This window comes from Sphaeramia orbicularis, chromosome 17 (genome assembly GCF_902148855.1).
Source record: "Sphaeramia orbicularis chromosome 17, fSphaOr1.1, whole genome shotgun sequence".
In the NCBI taxonomy this organism is placed as follows: Eukaryota; Metazoa; Chordata; class Actinopteri; order Kurtiformes; family Apogonidae; genus Sphaeramia; species Sphaeramia orbicularis.
The window spans coordinates 55,934,360-55,956,964 of NC_043973.1; the positions used below are offsets into that span (position 1 = coordinate 55,934,360).

A 22,605-nucleotide genomic window follows, 5' to 3' on the forward strand; every position below is an offset into this window, starting at 1 on the left:
AGAAGACGACTGGAAACCACAAGTGACGGACCGTTAAGTGTCGTATGGTGCCGCTAGATAAAATTACTAGAGCGAAATAAATTGATTTTATATCAATCCAACATTGACAAAAACGAAAACGAAGGGAATTTTATCCATAATTTTATTCCATTTTGGTTTTGTAAACACACAACAGTTTCAGTTAGTTATCATTTTTTTGTTTAATTTTATTTTTTATTTATTTCAGTTAACAATAATGTTTTTACAGTTCTAGTTTTCGTCATTTTGTTAGTTTTTGTTAATGATAATAACCTTACTAAACAGAGGGTTGGTTTGAAATTTGTGACATTATTGGCCAGACATTTTATTTTGTTATAAACAGGAAGAACAAAAACCCTCCGACTCATCAAGTTCTGTTCAAAGACATTATGCAACTCTTACATTTGGAGAAAATCTAATTTTCACTCAAAGACAATGTAAAGGTATTTCATTTAATCTGGCAGCCCTTTATGGATTTCTTTAATCTTATAAAAGGAGGCAGACCCCCGTTTTTCTTTTTTTTTGTTTTTTATGTGTACATGTACATGAGTGCAGGTGTAATGTTCTTATTTTGACATCACACATATTTATTCCCTCTGCCAGGAGGTATTGTGACCGTTTTGCTTTGTGTGTTTGTCTGTTAGCAAGATAACTCAAAAAGTTATGGACGGATTGTCATGAAATTTTCAGCAAATGTTGATACTGGCACAAGGAAGAAATGATTACATTTTGGCAGAGGTCCGAGTGCTTTTCTTGTTAATACTGTTCATGAATTTTTTATACTGTCACTGATCTAATTTTAATTAAAAAACCCACATTTTATTTAAATAAATAAAGTTATATAAAATGCATTTTTAGACTTGTCTTCATGTGAGATTGTCTCTTTTTAATGTTTTTAATATTGAATATTTAATTTGACCCTGTTTTGGTTATTCATTTATATTGACATACATTGTTTTATTCCACTCCTTCATTTCACATTTGACACCATCATGTTGTTATTTCTGCCCTCTCCACCACGACACATTCAAAGTTAGTCATGATTTCATCTTTACTGTACTTATTTCTTTTGTTATTTTCTATGTTTTTATTCTGCTGCTGTGCACTTCTGCGTTGTCTGTCAAAGCACTTTGTAAACTTAGTTTTTAAGGGTACTATATAAATAAAGTTATTATTATTATTATTATTCTGTGTCCAGTCCTGGTCAGTTTGGTCATCATGCCTGCTTTTGAGAACACATTTTCATTCTGAGGCTCGTTGGCGCCCTCTGGTGGATAAACACTCAGATTATCCTGTGAATGAAAACTGTGTTCTAGATAATTACAGGTTCTGCAAAACGTAGGTGATTCATAAGGCAGCAAGTCACTAGACAGACATAAGGTGGTGACCTCTGACAGGGGGCGGGGTCAGAGCATCTCCAGGTCTGGACGATGGTCCTGGTCCAGAGGTCTTAGAGTGTATTCACACCTGACTTGTTTGGTTCATTTAAAATGGACCAGAGTTCGTTTGCTCCCTTGGTTCAGACCTTTTGGGCTGGTGTGAATAAAACCACCGAACTCTGTTCCGGACCAAACAAGCGAACCCAGACCCAGCTGAAGGTGGTCTGGGCGCGGTTCCATATGGACCCTGGTGTGGTTCGTTTGAGGTGTGAAAGCAGACCAGACCCGATCCGACACAGTTGTTTTTTTTAGTAGTATTTCTATAATATTATGAGAATAAAGTGTCCCAAAATACAATAAGATTCTTGCAGTACTCTGTACTACTTTTTCCTAAGGGTATTTCTGATATTTGGTATTTTTACTCTTGTGTAAATGGTGCATTATTAGTTCATAATGTCACTGTAGAAAGGCAGAGGTCAAAGCCAGCATCAGTTTGGTTTCTGTTCCTGGTATCTGAGCTTCAGTGTGGGTTTGGGCTGGATTCAGTGCTTACGCAAAACTGTAACATGCGGACATTTCATTTTCAGAACTCCAGTTAGATTTTTCTGTTTGTGCTTGAAAAGAAAAATAATAAACAACTTCATCAGCACCAGCAAACTTTACCCACGTTAAGGAATTCTGTCCCTGGCTAAACTGAACGGTGATACAGGACAGGTACACACAGGTCAGCAGTACGGAGCACTAATGCTTTTTAACAGTCTTTGGGTATACTAGCAGAACTCCAACTTCAGACCCGTTACGTCTGCGTGAATAAGAGCGACGGTCACAACATGATGTGCATGAGCGCTGTCCTCCATAGCCGTCTGGCCCCGTGTCTTTGTCGCTGAGAAATGCATTCTACAATATTGAAAACTTGACGTTGCATCAAACGCTCTTGCTGCTCAAACACTTGTGCAAACGTCTGCATCTGTGAAAACCATATCACTGACGATAACAAAAACAGCAAAATGTCCATGATTCTGTCCTTTCACTTTGGACTGAGCGCTTTAATCGACACTGCTCATTTCTGTCCAATGGATGAGCGACCTCAGCACATGTGGTTTTGTTTACAGATTTTGGTCCACTTACAAAAATGTACAATATGAAAGCGAACCACACCAAAAAAAAAAAAGAGAAAAAACACATTTGGTCCGGCCCAAAGCAAGTGGACTGTTGGACTTTCCTGGTGGGAATACACCCTTACTTTCCAGAACCTTCTTGGACGTTTAACAGAAGCCAAAAACCACACAGACTCACAGGCAGCTTTTATTCTCAACATGGGACAGCAGACAGGTGAGTGACCTTTGACCCTGATCAGGCTGGAGTCGTTCAGTAGATCAGCAACAGGAAGAAGTGGAGCAATAAATTAAAACATCATGAACCAAAACACAAAAGGACAAAGTCTGGTTAAAATCGCTCCATTTGGGAAAAAACAAACTCATCTCAAAAAACAAACAAACAAAACAAACATTGGAAATAAAATCGATAAAAAAGTCAGTTAGAAAACTGCATGGAGTTTTTGGTTTTTTCGTCTGTGCTTCTGTGACCACACGCTCACACACGTCAGTATTTACAGGCGTGTTCATAGATTCTCTTCAATCCTCTCATTTGTCCAAAGAGCAGCTGTGGGCGGGGTCAGTCCCTGTAAGCCCCGCCTCCTATCAGCAGCTGCTGTTCTTGAACTCTCCGTTCTCAGTGATGGACAGTTTGGTGGGGTTGCTCGGTGACAGGCCGTTGCGCAGGTTCGGTGCGTTGTAACGCTCCTTCACCTGCGTCAGCGCCGCCATCAGCCGCGAGTTCGCCGCGTCCAGGGAGCCGATCCGCTTCTCCTGATTGGACAAAGACAAGAGGGGGGCGGGACAGGAAGTCAGAGTGAGTGTGAGAACGTGCAGATCTATCGGGTTAAAAACACAGCGCAGCTCGAACAAGTGTTGTCACGTCCAGTGTTTTAATTTACAGTCGTCATAAGCGATTTCGGAGCAGACGCCCACACTCGGGGCCGTGGTTTCAGTCTTTAAAGCGGCTGCGATGCGTTTTTTGGACCCGTCAGACGGACGGCGGGGGTGTGTTGGAGGGCAGCAGCCGAACAGAACCAGCCCAGAAGCTAAAACAGAACGGCACAAACCAAAGGAACACAGGAGAGTGAAGCTGTGCTGATCTGAAGTCAGTCTGAACGTCAACTCCAGTCCGCTGGAGGCAGGGGGCGGGGCAGGGGGGCGGGGTGAGGTGAGGGGGCGGAGTCTGCAGCCAAACAGAAAGTAAAACAGCTCTGAGCTCAACACACACCAACCAGCAGCCACGCCCACAAAACCTGGAGCACCGGAAAACAACTGGGAGGGGTTCAGACTAGACTGGACTGGACTGGACTAGATTAGACTAGATTAAACTAAACTGGACTGGATTAGACTGGACTGGATTACACTGGACTAGACTAGATTAGACTAAACTGGACTCTGGGTGGGACTGGACTCTGGGTGGGACTGGACTCTGAATGGGACTGGACTCTGGGTGGGACTGGACTCTGGGTGGGACTGGACTCTGGGTGGGACTGGACTCTGGGTGGGACTGGACTCTGAATGGGACTGGACTCTGGGTGGGACTGGACTCTGAATGGGACTGGACTCTGAATGGGACTGGACTCTGGGTGGGACTGGACTCTGGGTGGGACTGGACTTTCACAGCTTCTGTTTCTTGAATAAAACAGGTTTTTCCACTAACATGATTCTGTATTTGATGAAATGGACTATTTTACCAGGTCAGTAAACTAGCATTTAGCATTCGCTCATGTAGCTTCGCCCCTTTTGTCCAAATATGGTCACTTCTGGCTCCATAAAGGCAGCGTGGTGACAAACTACAGCTGGTCAGAAACCACGTGTAGACGTCACAGTTCCAGATACTGTCGTGGATCTGGTCTTTGGACTTGACCTTCAATCCAAACATGTTAACGCTGTGGATGTGAGTCCGACAGTCCCCCCATGCCCCCTCCCCCGTTTGTTAACCCTCTGACCCCCCTAGTAGACACACCACCACACTGACTGTTCCTGGATGGACTTCCTTCAGGCTGAGCAGGTCTGATGTGTGTTGGTGCTCGTTGGCAGTGGTTTTCTAAAAAGAGCGTGGGGGGGTGGGGTGTAAGGGTGGTTGGGGAGGGGGAGGGGAGAGAGGGCGGGGCTACAGTTACCTGGTTGGTTATATTCACATCCATTACTGACCTGAAATCAGTGAAGAGATGATGAGATGATGAAGTGATGGCTGCTGCCGCTAACAGGGGTTCAGTTCAGATCAGAGACCACGCCCCCAACCAATGACCGTGCACGTCACACTGGCCATGCCCCCCCGACGCCATTGCACTGACACTGAACCACTACATCTACAAACTGCATCTACTGTTCAACTGGTTTATCTGAAAACTGGAGCAGATACCCCCCCCGCCCCCTAAAGACATCCATCCTCCACAGTCTGGATCTGCTCCAGGTTTCTACCTGTTCAAGGTGGTTTTTCCTTCCTCTGTCTGGGTTCTGTTGGTGTGAATTGGTTTAACAGTCTGGTTTACCCCAGCTCTAAATGGAAAGGGTCATCAGAGAACTTTAGTTAAGAGGAGGCGCGAAATAAATACAATTGTATCTGAAATTTAACTGAATCGCCGTAGATTTTATTAGATCAGATTAGACTACACCCAGCATCTGGAACAGTTCACACATTTACATCCAGATGTTAACACACACAAACCAAACATCACATGTAACCATGTAATTTAATAAAGGCAGAAATATTTAGTCCAGAGGCTCCACACTTATTCATCTAAACTGGGGAGGGGGGGGGGGGGGTCACCAGGTTCAGCTCAAACACCTTCATGAAACTAAGCCCAGGTTCAAGCTGAACCTGTGTCGACCACCTGCTGCCTTTCCTTCGCTTCAGTTTGGGAATGACGGTGCCGATGGACAATGTGGCGCCGACAGGCAGGAAGGGACCATCAATAACAGAGGTTAACGCCCGTCACGTACCTGAGCGTCGATGATCTTCTGTTTGGCTTCGATCACCGCCTGCATCTCGGCGTGGTCCCTCTTTAGCTCCTCCTCCACCGCCATCAGCCTGACCAACCAAACACAACACAGCAGAGTAACGCCCCCGTCCACAACAGAGTAACGCCCCCATCCACAACAGAGTAACGCCCCCATCCACAACAGAGTAACGCCCCCGTCCACAACAGAGTAACGCCCCCATCCACAACAGAGTAACACCCCCGTCCACAACAGGGACAGACGCCTGTCCACATTTCCTTCTGGACCCTCGTCTTTACAGGAATAAAAGGTTTCATTTGTCGCGGCCTCAGATAAATCTGACTCAAACTCTCTTTACATTAGATCATTAAACCCCAAACACTTATGCTGCCTTCACGTGCTGTGGGAATTATGGGAAACACTAGTTACAAACTCAAAAACTGGTCATGAATGCCTCTTCATGTTGCATTTTCCACTGTAGAACTAGGACAACATCTATATACACGACATGAAAATGACCTTTGACCTTTTCAACATGGGAGCACCAAGAGATTCATGTCCAATGATGAACGATGGTTTTATTAACACTGTGCTGCCGTTAGCTGATTTTACAGTTTACAAAACAAACCCAAAATGACACACAAAAAAATATTGTCTCAGATGAATGAACATGTCTTAAACTGCTTGACCCCAGTATCAGGTCGACATAAACTGTGTTTCAGACATTTTTCATTTCACTATGACAACAAAAGCACTTGAACACAACGCAAACATGATTTGGAATTACAAAGGATCATCATCCCGACAGCACCTGAAGGCATCATTCTTTATGGCGGTGTTGTGTTTTATTTGAATCCTGTCACTGCTCTGATTCTGTGTTTTTGTGGTTTTAGATCTGTTTAGGTCTCGTGTCCTAAGTCTGTCCTCAGAGGGCGCCGCCGCCGTCTACCTGCAGATGATGCTCTTCATCTGGTTGTCCTTGTCCTCCTGTTGGCGTCTCAGCCGCTCCTCGCTGTCCTCCAGACGTGCCTTGTACTCATGCAGCAGCTTCTGCATCTGCTGTTCCTGAGCCACAAGACGGCGCTCGTACTCCTCCAGACGGCGCCCGGACGCCCGCAGACGCTCCTTCAGCCGCGAGATCTCCAGCTCATACTGTGGACACAGAAACGCCATCAGGTGACCCAGTCTGGTCCGGTCCGACGATGTGACCCGGTCTGGTCCTTACCTTCTCGGCATTCCTGCCCTCCTCTTTGCTCCTCTCTCCTTCCTCCTCCTCATATTGGCCGTTGTTCAGCACCCAGGCCGCCGTCCTCTCCACTGGAGACATCGCCACAGCGACTGCCTCCACTGGAGACACCACCTGTACACGAGTTCAACAAATTATCACAGAGCTGAAAGTGAACATCAGAAAATACACTTCCTGTCGGTCGCCGTTACCTGCTGTGGTTGCTTAGTAGCACCCCTCGGGGGTGGAGCCATGTTTTCAATAGAACAGGTGGACTGTTGGCGATTGAGGGTGGGTCCTGTCGTGGGTGTCGGCTCAGTGTTTGCGCTACTGCTGCTGCGGAGCGAAGCGCTGTGTGGGAGGGACCTTGGCGTCCGGGCTCCGCCGCCTCCTCTGCTCTGCTGCTCCACCTTCACTATGTGGGCGGTGCCTGCTGTCGTGCTCTGTCGGGGGATAGCGACCGCAGTGGCGGTGCCAGGTGGCAGGTCAGGTATGACGTGGCGGCGGGGTGTCGAACATTCCTCACTCTGTGTGCTCCGTCGACTGCCCAGCTCGTCCAGGCTGCTGTTGGACGCCATGCGACCTTTGACCCCCACTTGGCTGCCGAAGTCGTCCGAGTTGCTGTGGCTGTTGTGCGAGCTCTCTGTGCTCAGGTTCTCTGAGCTGGAGTCGTGACGCAGCGAGTGGGTGGAGTGCGTGGAGTGGGCAGGGTTACTGAGGTGGTAGACGGGGTTCTGGAAGGACAGCGGCTGCAGGCTGCGCTGCTGGCTCAGTGACGGATGCAGCGGCCGACGCACCTGCGGCGCGCTCTGCGGTTGGCCGTCCCTGGCAGCCCCTGGGGCTTTGGCCTGGGGGGTAAGGGGTGTGGAGTGGGGGTAGGTGGGTGGGGCCTGTCCGATGGAGGCCTGGGAGCCCACCCTGCTGAGGCGGGGCGGGGCCTCATGGTGCGGTGGCACCGGGCCGTGGAGGCTCTGAGCGTCCTGCAGGTCGACCAGAGACACGCTGCGGCCGTTGGGCAGGACGCCGTCCCTGTCCTCTGGGTCTGAGAAGCTGGCGTGGGCTGATGGATGCTGATGCGCCAGCAGGGGGCGCTGACCACGAACATATTCCTCCATCAACTCCACTGGAGACTGAAGACTGCGGGCGTCGCTGTGACTGAGGAGGAAACACGATGACACGTCAGGAAAACGCACGTCAAACAAGTCAAGATGAAACAGCTTTTATCTTTGTCCAATATTTAATAAAAGTAAAAACATGAACCAAAGAAAAGAAAAACCAAGTCATGAACAACGATGAAGGAAGAATGTTTAGATGAGATGAACAAACATGGAGAACAATGTTGAATTAGCAAAATTCAACACTGACGTCGTTCACTGAAATAAAACTAACACTAATATGCTGAAAAAACATTAAACCGATAGAAATTCAAGACTCAAAAAGACATAAATGAATGAACATTTAAACAGAACCTTGACGTTCAGCTTTGAACAGGAACAGGAGCCTCTGTGGGTGGATGTTTTTTTAGTGAAATGCATCCTGGGAGTTGTAGTCCAACACAGTAACTGAGTTAAAGCTTCGGTTTTAAAACCTTGGCCTCTTGCTGCTCTCTGATTGGTTACCTGTCGCCGGGGTCTTCAAAGATTCGCTGTAACCCTGATGATAGGCTGCCACTGATGTTGTGGGCGGAGCTGTGGTCCTGGAGGCGTCGCAGCTGCTGCTGGACGGGCGTTGGAGAAACCAGACATCGAGAGATATCTCCCAGAATCCTCGGCAGAGGCCCAGCTTGGCTACGGTGGCCTGCAGGAAGGAATTTTCACCCTGTGGTCGCCGTGTGTGTGTGTGTGTGTATGGTTTGATAAAAAACCAATATGGCGGCAACAGAGAGTCGGCCAGACAGGAAGTGACCGGGGGGGGGGGGTGGGGGAAGAGTGGGGGGAGAAAAACATGAGGGAAACTTAAAGATCAATCCAACAAAAAAAAAAAACATGCGTTGACTGAACATAACCAATCAAACAGTGGGATCATGCTGAGGGGGCGGAGCTCAGGCAGGGGAGGCAGGTGATGCACAGGCAGGAAGGGAGGGGGAGTGGGAGGGGTCAAAGGTCAGGGCCATGCTGTGCAGGTCAGCCAGGCGGAGCTAAAAGATGTGGTTAAATGACCTCTAGTGACCTCTAGTGACCTCTGCTCCCGATGGTCATGTGACATCATGAGACATTTACATCACACACTCGACCAATCACTGATCAGCAGCTCAAAGCACAGTTTAGTATCAGACAGAAAACAGACCCTGGTTCTGTCCCTGGTTCTGCCCATTCTGCCCCTGGTTCTGCCCTTTCTGTCCCTGGTTCTTCCCGTTCTGCCCCTGGTTCTTCCCGTTCTGCCCCTGGTTCTGTCTGTTCTGTCCCTGGTTCTGCCCCTGGTTCTGTCTGTTCTGTCCCTGGTTCTGCCCCTGGGTCTGTCCTAGTTCTGTCCCTTGTTCTGCCCGTTCTGCCCCTGGTTCTGTCTGTTCTGTCCCTGGTTCTGCCCCTGGGTCTGTCCTAGTTCTGTCCCTGGTTCTGCCGTGGTCCTGCCCCTGGCTCTGTCCCTGGTTCTGCCCCTGATCCTGCCCCTGGTTCTATCCCTGGTTCTGTCCTCAGATGTTCAGTAAAATAATTTAGTTGTAAATCCTTTAAAATGTGTAATAACCAATCACTCACGTCGTGTTCATCTCTATGACAGCAGTGGTTCAAAGCACAGAAGTCGACTGATTGGCTACAGTAACCTGTATTTTGAAATGCCTTTAAGAGTCGCTATGCATTATGGGTCAGAGTCGCCGTAACATTACAGCACGTGTCAGGGGATGATGTGAGTCTCACAAGTGTAGAAGCATTTATCTGTCAGCCATCTTTGACGCCTCGCTACAGTAACCTCACTGGGACAAACCACTGTTGTAGGAGTTCAATGATGTCCAAGTACAGAGACTTCAGCTTCAGGAGGATCTGTCTGCTGATCAGAGGTGTTCTGGAGTCCATTTCTGGGGCTACTTTGGGTTTCTTTCACAGTTGAGTTTATCCAGCAGACAAAAGTTTGGGTATAAATCTGGGGGAAACTGAGCGGCGGAGCGGAATCAAGCGAGTGGTTTGTCCTAGGGAGGTTGCCATAGCGACTAGTGAAAGATGGCCGACAGATAGATGCTTCTATGCCTGAGCGACTCACATCATCCCTCGACAACATGTTCAAGACGGAGCTCCATCCGTGAACTTGTCCAACTGCCTCCAACTGCCTGTCAGTTTGATGGTTTAACGCTGGATGTATGTTTGACAGACTTGAGCTAACTCTGCTCAGTATTAGTTTGTATGTGATCCGTCATTACAGACATTAATAAAGTATTACATTTATGCTAATGATGTTAACAGTCTATGCAGATATGTGTGAATGTCTTCATTAGCATATTAATGACACAATATATTTATGTACCTACATGTAACCATGTACATGCGTAGGGCTGCACGATTCTGGCAAAAATATGAATCATGATTCTTTGGCACGATTTTTTTTCACAAAATGTTTATTGCACCGCTGTCAAGGAAAATGGGTTGTTTTAACTCTGATTCGCAACTTTCATATCACTCTGCAAGTAATCCGGTCACTTATACAGTGTTTGCTGTGGAATAGATCTGTTGGTGTGGCTGTGTGTAATGGGGGGGGGGTTGCGCATGCGCACATTCCAGCGGGGGTTGCGTGCGTCTGGTCGGTGTGTGTGTGGGGGGGCTCGGCCGCACACACGCACTTCGGCTGAGGGGGGTTGCGCGCATGTGTTTTGGCCCATTACCCGTTCGTGCATGCGTCGGTTTCCATCCTGCTTATACAATGGGGGTATGGGGCGGTGCAGTCTGTGCCCCCGCAGAAGTGAAAGTGAAACTTTACATTCATTTACCTTTTCTCTACCCTTCTGTCCTGGCCTATTATACAGGGTGTCCCATAAGTCTCCATACATAGGAGACATCATACATTCCATACATATATGGTTCTAACATGTATTTCTTTATATTTCTTCTTTATAGTTCTTCAGCAGCGGAGGACACGCATTGAAATGTGTTTCCGACAAAATGGCAGTCATATAGAGCATATTATATAAATAAAAATGGTTTATGTCAAGAAACGTTTATTTTTCCTATGTATGGAGACTTAAGGGACACCCTGTATATTATACATATGTATAATACACGACGGTGATGGTTTTTTTGTGTGAAATGTTTACCATACCAGCAGTAATGCTGCACTTCTGGTCCCGGTTGCTAAGTGATGTCAGCTGATCTGTGGAAGTATGCAGCACAAAAACAACTTCCCAGCCGGCACAATGGAATATTTTTAATATAAAATTTTTAGAGAGGGTGAGACTTTTGATTCTTGGTTAAAGGCCGAGTTATCGTCACCGGCAAAGAAAAGAAAAGTAGAAGAAGAACAGCAGCAGAAGAAGTCAGAGAAGCGAAAATGCAAACACACTTGGATCTGGATGACAGAAAAGACCGACATGAGATTAACACCGATGAATGTGAACCTTAATTGGGCAGGAGCTCAGGTGGTGAGTCACCACTACCACTGGGGTTTTCATCCATGTCACTCTCTTTATCGCAGATGTTCCTCCGCTGTAATTCACTCTTTCTTCACTCAACTGCAGCTGACAGCAGCAGGGTCACGTGCTGTAAAGACGCTTTACCATTGGTTGAGGGAGGAGGCGGTGGCGGCGGTTCTGCGTTTGTGGGCATTTGTTTGTAATGCAGCCCGTGAAATAAAATACTTAAGAATCGTCTGTGTTTAGAAATGAGATCGCATACATGTGTGAATCGAGATCGCGATCTTTTAACGATTAATTGTGCAGCCCTATACATGCATGTCTGTTAAAGCTACAGAAGCTTCTGTTGGTCTTTGTTTTGTTTCACCTAGACTATGCAGACTTCAGACCCATGAAAACCCACTTTGACTGTTTAACCCTGAAGACACTGGTTGTAAAACACATGTAGACTGAAGCGGACACTGCTTTAACCCCAAACCTAGTTAGACTTAAAGGTTCCATCCTGATCCTGGATCTGTTAGACGTTATTAAACCAACACACCTTGTCCAGCTGCGACACCACGTCCCAGAGCAGAGCGTGCAGGACGGACAGCTCCCGGCCCAGGTCGATGTAACCTTCAAAGCCCGGCGTGTTGGACAGAGTCTCCGGATTAGAGATCTCCGACAGGAAACGCATCATCCCCGCCCACTCGTGCTCCAGGAAGTCGTTCATGAAGGCCATGTACTCCTCCTTATTCCCAAACCTGCGGATCAGACAACACCTCAGTTGGATGTTCAACAGAGCGGCGTTCAGCAGCGGAGACGAACGGGGTCATACTTGGTGAAGTTGGCGAGGTTCTGGATGACTTTGGCGATGAGGGTGAGTGTTCGGGACGTGCGGTCGTCCGGATACTCCTGCATGAGGCTGAAGAGCGACGGCGACATGATGGCAGGGCAGAGGAAGCGCAGGAACAGGGAGGCGCTGATCAGACGCTTACTGATGTCCTGCTGGTGTCCACGGGCCACGCACTGCTGCTTCCACGACGCAAACACCTCCTTCAGCTCCCGAGGAAACACACTGAGGACAGGACGGCACAGTCAGAGACCAGGACCATACTGGGGTACCAGACCAAACCTGACCAGGCTCATACCGGGGTACCAGACCGTAGGGTCCGGTTTATATCGGGGTACCAGACCGTAGGGTCTGGTTCATACCGGGGTACCAGACCGTAGGGTCCGGTTTATATCGGGGTACCAGACCGTAGGGTCTGGTTCATACCAGGGTACCAGACCAAAGGGTCCGGTTCATACCGGGGTACCAGACCATAGGGTCCAGTTCATACCAGGGTACCAGATCAAACGGTCAGGTTCATACCGGGGTACCACATCATGAGGTTGGACAGTGGGTGTGGTCATTGGACAGTGGGTGTGGTCATTGGACAGTGGGTCATTGGACAGTGGGTGTGGTTATTGGACAGTGGGTGTGGTCTTTGGACAGTGGGTCATTGGACAGTGGGTGTGGCCATTGGACGGTGTGGTCGTTGGACAGTGGGTGTGGTTATTAGACAGTGGGTGTGGTCGTTGGACAGTGGGTCATTGGACAGTGGGTGTGGTCATTGGACAGTGGGTGCGGTCATTGGACAGTGGGTGCGGTCATTGGACAGTGGGTGCGGTCATTGGACAGTGGGTGTGGTAAATATAATGTATATGTAAATCAATCCAATGGTTCTGGTTCTACATGTGCTCTGGGGTTAATGTGGACTGATCCAGTGATTCTGGTTCTAAATGTGGGTGGTACCAGTAGGAGTTAATGATCTTGCAGAAGGCCAGCTCGCAGCACATCTTCAGGTTACTCTGATGTTCGCTCAGATCGCTGCTGGAGCATCGACTAGGATCCACCTCACAGTTCTCATCCGACTCATACAGAGCCCTGATGAACTCCCCTGGAGACACAAATACACACAAATAAACACATTAATACTACACACAAATAAACACACAAGACCAAATACTACACACAAATACACACAAAAGACAGAATACTACACACAAATACACACAAATAAACACACAAGACCAAATACTACACACAAATACACACAAAAGACAGAATACTACACACAAATAAACACACAAGACCAAATACTACACACAAATACACACAAAAGACAGAATACTACACACAAATACACACATAAGCCCGAATACTACACACAAATACACACATAAGCCCGAATACTGCACACAAATTCACACATAAAACCCAATACTACACACAAATACAAACATAAGACCCAATACTACACACCAATACACACATAAGACTGAATACTACACACAAATTCACACATCAGACCCAATACTACACACCAATACACACATAAGACCAAATACTACACACAAATTCACACATAAGACCGAATACTACACACAAATACACACATAAGACTGAATACCGCACACAAATACACACATAAAACCAAATACTACACACAGGACTGAATACTATACGCAAATACAAACATAAGACCGAATACTACACACAAAGGACAGAATACTACACACAAATACTTCCAAGTACTTCCACTATATGTACACATACAAAACCAACCCAAAAACTAAAAAGCGCAAAAACATGTTGAATTTTCTGTAAAATGCAGACGTTCAGATTCAAGGTAAAAAGAAAATAAAACACAAACTGATTGTTTTTTCAGATCAAATATGGACTATCTCAAACTGAGGCCAAATTTACCGAGTTCAGATGAAAGCTGTGAAGTGATGCAGTGACTTGAACTTTCCTCTGTTTTAATAGATGTTCTGTTCTACAACACTTTGAACTTGGGTCCAGTCTGACAAATGCACTGTGAGGCTTTCAGGGTCGGCGCTGAAACTGTTTTTTTACAGTTTGATATGCCCTTAAACTGGGTGTCAGACTGAACCTGAGGATTCTATAAATACATCAATCAGCTCCTTCGACTGTTTCTTCATATTCGAGTCGGAGCTGTCAAACACTGGTTTTACAGGTGATGACGGCAGAGTTTACATGTCTGAACTATTTTAAGCCATTTCGTCTTCTGTCAGATGTGTGAAGTGAGAGGAAGAGGAAGAGAAGGATGAAGATGATGCAGCAGAATGAGGTCTTCATGTGTTCCAGTACTCCAGTCCAGCTGCAGAACCGGGATTCAAAGACACTCTGGCAGCTTTTCATCTAATTCTGGATTAAAGTGTCAGTTTATTTCTGGGTTTGGTCTAAAAACTCTGCGTGCTGATCAGGTTTTTTACAGGAACGTGTTCAATGAAGCCTGGATCTGCTCTGGAAGTTTAGGGTCAGTCCATGTGGACGTGGAAGCTTCAGGAAAACAGGCTCAGATGGCTCTACCTATATACTGTTATTTCTATATAGATGTTTTTATATATACTTTTATACTGATATATATATATATATATATATATATATATATATATATATGTATACATACAGACACACACACATATACACACAGTGGGACAAAAAAGTATTTAGTCAGCCCCTGATTTTGCAAGTTCTCCTACTTAGAAAGATGAGAGAGGTCTGTAATTTTCATCAGAGGTACACTTCAACTATGAGAGACAAAATGAGAAAATAAATCCAGGAAATCCCATTGTAGGATTTTCAGAGAATTTATTTGTAAATTATGGTGGAAAATAAGTATTTGGTCACCGACAAACAAGCCAGATTTCTGGCTCTCACAGACCTGTAACTTCTTCTTTAAGAAGCTCTTCTGTCCTCCACTCGTTACCTGTATTAATGGCACCTGTTTGAACTGGTTCTCTGTATAATAGACACCTGTCCACAGCCTCAAACAGTCAGACTCCAAACTCAACCATGGCCAAGACCAAAGAGCTGTTGAAGGACACCAGGAAGAAAATTGTAGACCTGCACCAGGCTGGGAAGAGTGAATCTACAATAGGCAAGCAGGTTGGTGTGAATAAATCAACTGTGGGAGCAATTGTAAGAAAACGGAAGACATATAAGACCATTGATAATCTGCTTCGATCTGGGGCCTCACGCAAGATCTCATCCCGTGGGGTCAAAGTGATCATGAGAACGGTGAGCAAAAATCCCAGAACTACAAGGAGGGACCTGATGAATGACCTGCAGAGAGCTGGGACTGAAGTAACAAAGGCTACCATCAGTAACACACTACGCCCAGAGGGACTCAAATCCTGCAGCGCCAGGCGTGTCCCCCTGCTTAAGCCAGTCCATGTCCAGGCCCGTCTGAAGTTTGACACAGAGCATATGGATGATCCAGAAGAGGATTGGGAGAATATCATGTGGTCAGATGAAACCAAAATAGAACTTTTTGGTAAAAACTCAACTCGTGTTTGGAGGAAGAAGAATGCTGAGTTGCATCCCAAGAACACCATACCTACTGTGAAGCATGGGGGTGGAAACCTCATGCTTTGGGGCTGTTCTTCTGCAAAGGGGACAGGACAACTGATCCGTGTTAAGGGAAGAATGAACGGGGCCATGTATCGTGAGATTTTAAGCCAAAACCTCCTTCCATCAGTGAGAGCACTGAAGACGGAACGTGGCTGGGTCTTCCAGCATGACAAGGATCCCAAACACACCACTCGGGCAACGAAGGAGTGGCTCCGTAAAAAGCATTTCAAGGTCCTGGAGTGACCTAGCCAGTCTCCAGACCTCAACCCCATAGAAAATTTGTGGAGGGAGTTGAAAGTCCGTGTTGCTCAGTGATAGCCCCAAAACATCACTGCTCAAGAGGAGATCTGCATGGAGGAATGAGCCAAAATACCAGCTACAGTGTGTGCAAACCTTTGACCTCTGTCATTGGCAACAAAGATTATGTTACAAAGTACTGAGATGAACTTTTGTTATTGACCAAATACTTATTTTCCACCATAATTTACAAATAAATTCTTTAAAAATCCTACAATATGATTTCCTGGATTTTTTTTCTCATTTTGTCTCTCATAGTTGAAGTGTACCTCTGATGAAAATTACAGACCTCTGTCATCTTTCTAAGTAGGAGAACTTGCAAAATCAGGGGCTGACTAAATACTTTTTTGTCCCACTGTGTGTGTGTGTGTGTATATATATATATATATATATATATATATATATATATATATATATATATATATATACTTTTACTTTGATACTTTTGTGGTTGTTCTTTCAGTTTGTCTTTTTCATATGTCTGTTTCACATTTTTACTTTTTTTTTTCCCATTTATTCCAGTAATGGTTTAATGGAATCACAGACGGTAATGGATGGGTTAATGGTTGTAAGAGTGACGGACGGCTGCAGCTGTAGCTGATCTTCTGATGCTCAGTCAGATTGTGTTCAGGTGTGCGTGCGTGTGCAGGACTCACCCAGGGCATCATGCAGGTACTTCTGTCCCACCAGCTTCAGATACTCCTCTATGGCTTTGGTGGCCAGCGTGTTCTCCCTGAAGATCAGGACGTCGTGGTCTGCACAGCGGTCCACCTCCGACATGACCAGGTCCGTCAGGAAGTCCTGCACGGGGACAGGAAGAGGCGGAGTCAGAGAGGACGGAGCAGATTAAGGGACATAAGGATGGTTAAAGTTTAAGGACGAGTGTGGAGAAGTTCTGAACTTCAGCTCTTGTCACTAAATCCTCTGCGCAGACCACCGGCTGTATCTGTCACCTGATTGGACGACACATACATTAAACCTTCTGGTGTCCCACCCATACAAGTCCGTCAATCACCTACAGCGCATGATCTAATAACGTCAGAATGGTTTTCACGTTTTCAACTTCTGTACTTTTTTCTTTCCATTTCATCAACTTGAGCCACAAACAAAAACACAATATACTCAATAACTGCCATATTTTTAACCCTTTAAACGACAGGTTTGTAACATTAAAAAAATATACTTTTTTATGAAAAATACACAAGAGTTGTTTTTTTCCCCCTATAATTCACATAAATACTAGATTAGTTGTTTTTTTCCCAATATTCCACATAAATACTAGATTGTTTTTTTCCCCAATATTCCACATAAATACTAGATTGTTTTTTCCCCAATATTCTACATAAATACTAGATTAGTTGTTTTTTCCCAATATTCTACATAAATACTAGATTAGTTGTTTTTTCCAAGTATTCTACATAAATACTAGATTACTTGTTTTTTTCCCAATATTCTACATAAATACTAGATTACATGTTTTTTTCCCAATATTCTACATAAATACTAGATTACTTGTTTTTTTTTCCAATATTCTACATAAATACTAGATTAGTTGTTTTTTTTCCCAATATTCCACATAAATACTAGATTAGTTGTTTTTTTTTTCCTCCTGTCATCTGTCAGTGATTCACACAAACACTGGTTCATGTTATTATTATTTTTAGTTCTAGGTCAAATGTTAATTGTGTCAGTGTGTATTTTGTACTCACTTGGTAGAAGGGCGTTAGTGTAGGAATTTAACAGTGTTTATTATGGGATGGATTTCGTGGATGGATCAGAATTTTAGAAATCAGACACAAATGAACAACTGTTGAATTCAGACCTAAAACAAATTGTGTACAATAATTACATTACAAATAATGACCTTTAATAACAGGAAGTGGAAAGTGTGTTTAATACACTCACCTGGACACCAGAGGGTTAAAGTGTGTTTAATATGTTCACCTGGACACCAGAGGGTTACAGTGTGTTTAATACACTCACCTGGACACCAGAGGGTTAATACGATTCAAGTGAAAAAACTAAAAAGCATAAATTCCACAAAATGTGAATATTATTAGAGAATGGGTAAATTCATACTTCAACACATCAGAGCAACTCAGTCTGTAAAGGAACCTGACCTTTGCCCTCTGTATTATTTTATTCTGCTGCGTCCTCATTGGCTCTGTCAGGTGGTTGCTGTGTTCTGATTGGCTGCTGACCCTGACCTTTGCCCTCTGTACTATTTTATTCAACTGCATCCCATTGGCTCTATCTGGTGGTTGCTATGCTCTGATTGGTTGCTGTGTTTCTGATTGGCTGCTGACCCTGACCTTTGCCCTCCCGGTGCTCTGCAGGATGTGCACCAGTGCACAGGCCATCTCCTCCTTGTTGCGGACGCTGATGACGGGCTCCAACACCGAACACAACATGGTGTAGTTGTTGGTGATGAACTCTGCGAACTCCTTGTACTGCTCCATGGGCAGGATGGAGATTGTCTGGAAGCGGGACTTGATGCGGATCGACGGACCGCCCCCTTTGGTCTTGCTGGTGGTGGGCGTGCTGACCGGGTACCACTTCTCCACGAACTGTCGACCTGTCACGCCCGCCACCGGGATGTTGACCAGCCCCACGTAGTTGTTCTTGTCCTTCTTCTTCTTCTTGTCCATGTCACGGTAGATGTGCACGGTGACGCTGCGCACGGCCGGGAGGCTGCAGAAGTCGAAGTACTCGCCCCAGAACAGGCTGTCGTGGCGGGTTTTACTGGTGGTCCGGGCGTAGAGGACGTCATCCAGACACAGCTCGCAGAAGTACTTCTTCTTCGGCGGTAGATCTTTGGCTTCGATGATCCACAGTCGCAACAGGTTCTCCGCACGCCGGCAGTTATCCTACAACAAATACACGTCAAAACTCTGCCTCCAAAATACAGACGTCAAACTCAGGCTGGTTCCGATTCCACAATCAGACCAAGGTTCTAATAGTTTTGGATTTTTCATTCTAGTTTAGTTTTATTTAGTTTTGATTTTTTTTTTCTCTAATTCAGTTAGTTTAATTGTTTTTAGAGCAGGTTTGATAGTTTTTATTAGTTCTAATTTTTTTTCTAAATGCTTAGTTTCAGTTTAGTTTTAGTTTAGTCGTCTCTTTTCTCTTCTTCTCTGTCCTCGTATTCAAATAAATCCCAGACAGGACTCTGCTGCTTTCTCCCAACTTTCCCAACATGTTGGATTTGGAACCAACAGCAGTGGACCTCAGGACTAAACACCAAGGTTCTAATAGTTTTGGATTTTTCACTCTAGTTTAGTTTTATTTAGTTTTGACTTTTTTTCTCTAATTCAGTTAGTTTTAATTAGTTTTTAGAGCAGGTTTGCTAGTTTTTATTAGTTTTCATTTTTTTCTAAATGCTTAGTTTTAGGTTGTTTTTTTTAAAATATCTTTTCTCTTCTTCTCTGTCGTATTCAAATAAATCCCAGACAGGACTCTGCTGCTTTCTCCCAGCTTTAGTCTCCATGTTTCCAGGTAGAGTGGGGACCAGAAGATGACTGGAAACCACAAGTGATCACAAGTGACGGACCGATAAATATCATATGGTGCTGCTAGCTAAAATTGCTAGAGCGAAATAAGTTGCTTTCATATTAATCCGACGTAGACAAAGACGAAAACAAAGGGAATTTTATCCATAATTTTTTATCTGTTTTAGTTAGTTTTGTAAACATACAATACAGTTTCAGTTAGTTATTGCTTTTTTCTTTTAATTATAGTTTTTATTTCAGTTAATTAAAATGTTTTTTCCAATTCTAGTTTTCATCATTTCGTTAGTATTCGTTAATGATAATCTTGATTCAGACAAATAGGATCTATAAGTGGTCAGAGCAGCGAAAGACGAACAGTCACATGAACAGGAAAATGCTTACATTTATAAACTATCCTGAAACAGATGAAAATAACATGAACAACCTAGAATTTCATTATTAAAATTAGTGTAACTGGACCAATATTCAGGTTCAGTTTATCATTAAAACATGTTTATTCTATTGTACAGATACAGTGGATCTACAAACAAACACAACATTTAAGAACAGACTGAATATTGGAACAATTACACTGATTATATGAAGACAATTCAGGTTGGTCAGATTGTTTTGTGAAAGGACAGTTTATAAATGGAAATATTTTCATGAAATTTTACTTTTCACACTAAATCGGAGACAAAATTCTGTATTTGTCACCATTTATAGGTGATTGTGTTGTTATTTGACTGGTTCTGCTCCACTTTTGATCATACTGATCTGAATGTGGAACCTGAACTAAACGGTTGTTCATCTCTTCAGTATAATTTTTGCCTTTCACACATTTGTCCTGTGGCCCAGACTGGAGCCTTTGGCAGACACTTTTAGCCCACGGGCTGTAGGTTCACTCACCTTGTTGGGCTGAATGGTCCTCCTCAGGTTCTCCATCCATTTGTCTCTCTCCGACGCCGATGTGCAGCTGAAACACTTACTTCCACCTGAGTACGTCACCTGAGACACAGACAACACATCACATGACCTCTGACCTACAGACAGTACGTCACATGACCTCTGACCTACAGACAGTACGTCACATGACCTCTGACCTACAGACAGTACGTCACATGGCCTCTGACCTACAGACACTGTGACACATGACCTCCGACCTACAGACACTGTGTCACATGACCTCCGACCTACAGACAGTACGTCACATGACCTCTGACCTACAGACAGTACGTCACATGACCTCTGACCTACAGACAGTACGTCACATGGCCTCTGACCTACAGACACTGTGACACATGACCTCCGACCTACAGACACTGTGTCACATGACCTCCGACCTACAGACAGTACGTCACATGACCTCTGACCTACAGACAGTACGTCACATGACCTCTGACCTACAGACAGTATGTCACATGACCTCTGACCTACAGACACCACATCACATGACCTCCGACCTACAGACACTGTGTCACATAACCTCTGACCTACAGGCAGTATGTCACATGACCTCTGACCTCCAGATACTGCGTCTCATGACTTCTGACCTACAGACACCACATCACATGACCTCTGACCTACAGACAGTGTCAACCTACAGACAGTGCTACATGACCTCTGACCTATAGACACCACGTCACATGACCTCTGACCTACAGACAGTGTCGCATGACCTCTGACCTACAGACAGTGTCACATGACCTCTGACCTCCTGAACATGGCTGTTACAGTGGTGCTGAATGTCTGCGGTCACCTCGAAGCAGAACTCCTGTCCCAGGATGCTGCTGTGCAGAGGTTTGACGAACACGTCCTCCTCCATGCTCAGGTCCAGAGCCTCCACCGCGCTGCCGGGGCTCAGCAAAGACTCATGGGAGCTCGACTCCTTCAGCTTGGGAAGGGGGCCGGAGATCTGAAAGATGCAGGGAGAAGGAGAACCACAAGCAGGTCAAAGGGTTGATTTGGGTTGACCAGAAGCTCCAGAGGCTCAGAAGCAGAGGAGCAGCAGCAGAAATACCTACGAAAAACAAGAACAGAGCCAAGACAGAGGAGCCACACCACAGCATCCCCCTCCCCTGCCCCTGCCCCCACCCCAACCCCCCGCGGCGACCTTCCAGCCCCCACACTCCGACAGGCGGCGGCCAGCTCGGTCCTCCTCAAACGTGTCCAAGCAGAGCGTCGCCTTTATGAAGCTCTCTGCTCGACAGGTAAACAATCTCCTGGGACACAGGCGCATCAGGCCTCAGGGAGTGTTTCCACAGAAACGGACGTCAGCAGGGACGGCGGGCGCTAGGCAGCACGGCACATGACGCAGCGAGGAGCAAGGCAGGTGTTTAACTACAGACCACCTCAGGGGGGACGCACAGGTTCATCAGAACGAAGAACTAGTGCAGTCACCTTAAAACATCATCATTATAAGTACACACTTACATATATTTATTTAATCATCATTTTGATCATATTTGTCTAGGACATATTGCACAAATTGCTGTTCTAATTTGGTGTTTTAATATTTATACACACACACATATACACATATAAATAAACATAAATAAATATGATTTTTTTTGTATTGATAATTTCTTTCCTGCTACTTTTTATTCTACTTGAATGGAGCGTTGTATCGGCCAGAATCTGGCGATACGGTACAAATATGATATCACAATATATCATAACACTGTTAAAAAGGCATTTTGTTTGTTTCTTTTTTTTTAAATGATAATTTCCTTGAAGAATTGAATTACACCAGAAATATGCACAAATACTAAACACATTTTTATTTGATCCCAACAGGATCTAATGCTATATCACCAAATGTCCTGTGTTCAAACTGAAATTCTGTTTTACAGACATTACAGTTTAAGATCCTGTTCAATGTTCATATTGGATTAGTTCAGAACTAACATTAGAACATTATTTTTAGTTCAATCCAACAAAGGAACTAACATTATTTAATAAAACAGTGTTAAATAATAAAAGAAAAACAAAAAATAGGACCAATGGCCCTGTAGCTTACCAGCCAAATTCAAAGCTTTGGGGAAATGTATCCAGATGCCATTTATCATCACCCAGTTATGGTATTTATTCTATTACAGAAATAGCCCATGTTTTGGTCATATTCCAATCTGATCTGTAAAAAAATTCAAATTCCTACTTGATATCATTGATACTTACTGATTTATTGTATCAATCCACTTC

At 44.9% G+C, this 22,605-nt stretch overlaps 1 protein-coding gene across 1 annotated transcript in view; it reads right to left on the bottom strand.

Moving 5' to 3' along the window:
* Positions 1-2,689: 2,689 nt before the first annotated feature.
* Positions 2,690-22,605, bottom strand: part of LOC115437529 (ras GTPase-activating protein nGAP-like) — a 74,556-nt gene continuing 54,640 nt past the window's right edge. Inside the window, 14 exon segments of the mRNA XM_030160757.1 lie at positions 2,690-3,265; positions 5,441-5,528; positions 6,387-6,589; positions 6,663-6,797; positions 6,875-7,817; positions 8,282-8,444; positions 8,447-8,480; positions 11,759-11,960; positions 12,035-12,274; positions 12,995-13,139; positions 16,573-16,717; positions 18,229-18,783; positions 20,314-20,412; positions 21,164-21,319. Coding sequence (XP_030016617.1) covers positions 3,098-3,265; positions 5,441-5,528; positions 6,387-6,589; positions 6,663-6,797; positions 6,875-7,817; positions 8,282-8,444; positions 8,447-8,480; positions 11,759-11,960; positions 12,035-12,274; positions 12,995-13,139; positions 16,573-16,717; positions 18,229-18,783; positions 20,314-20,412; positions 21,164-21,319 — 3,276 coding nt within the window. The 3' untranslated portion in view covers positions 2,690-3,097.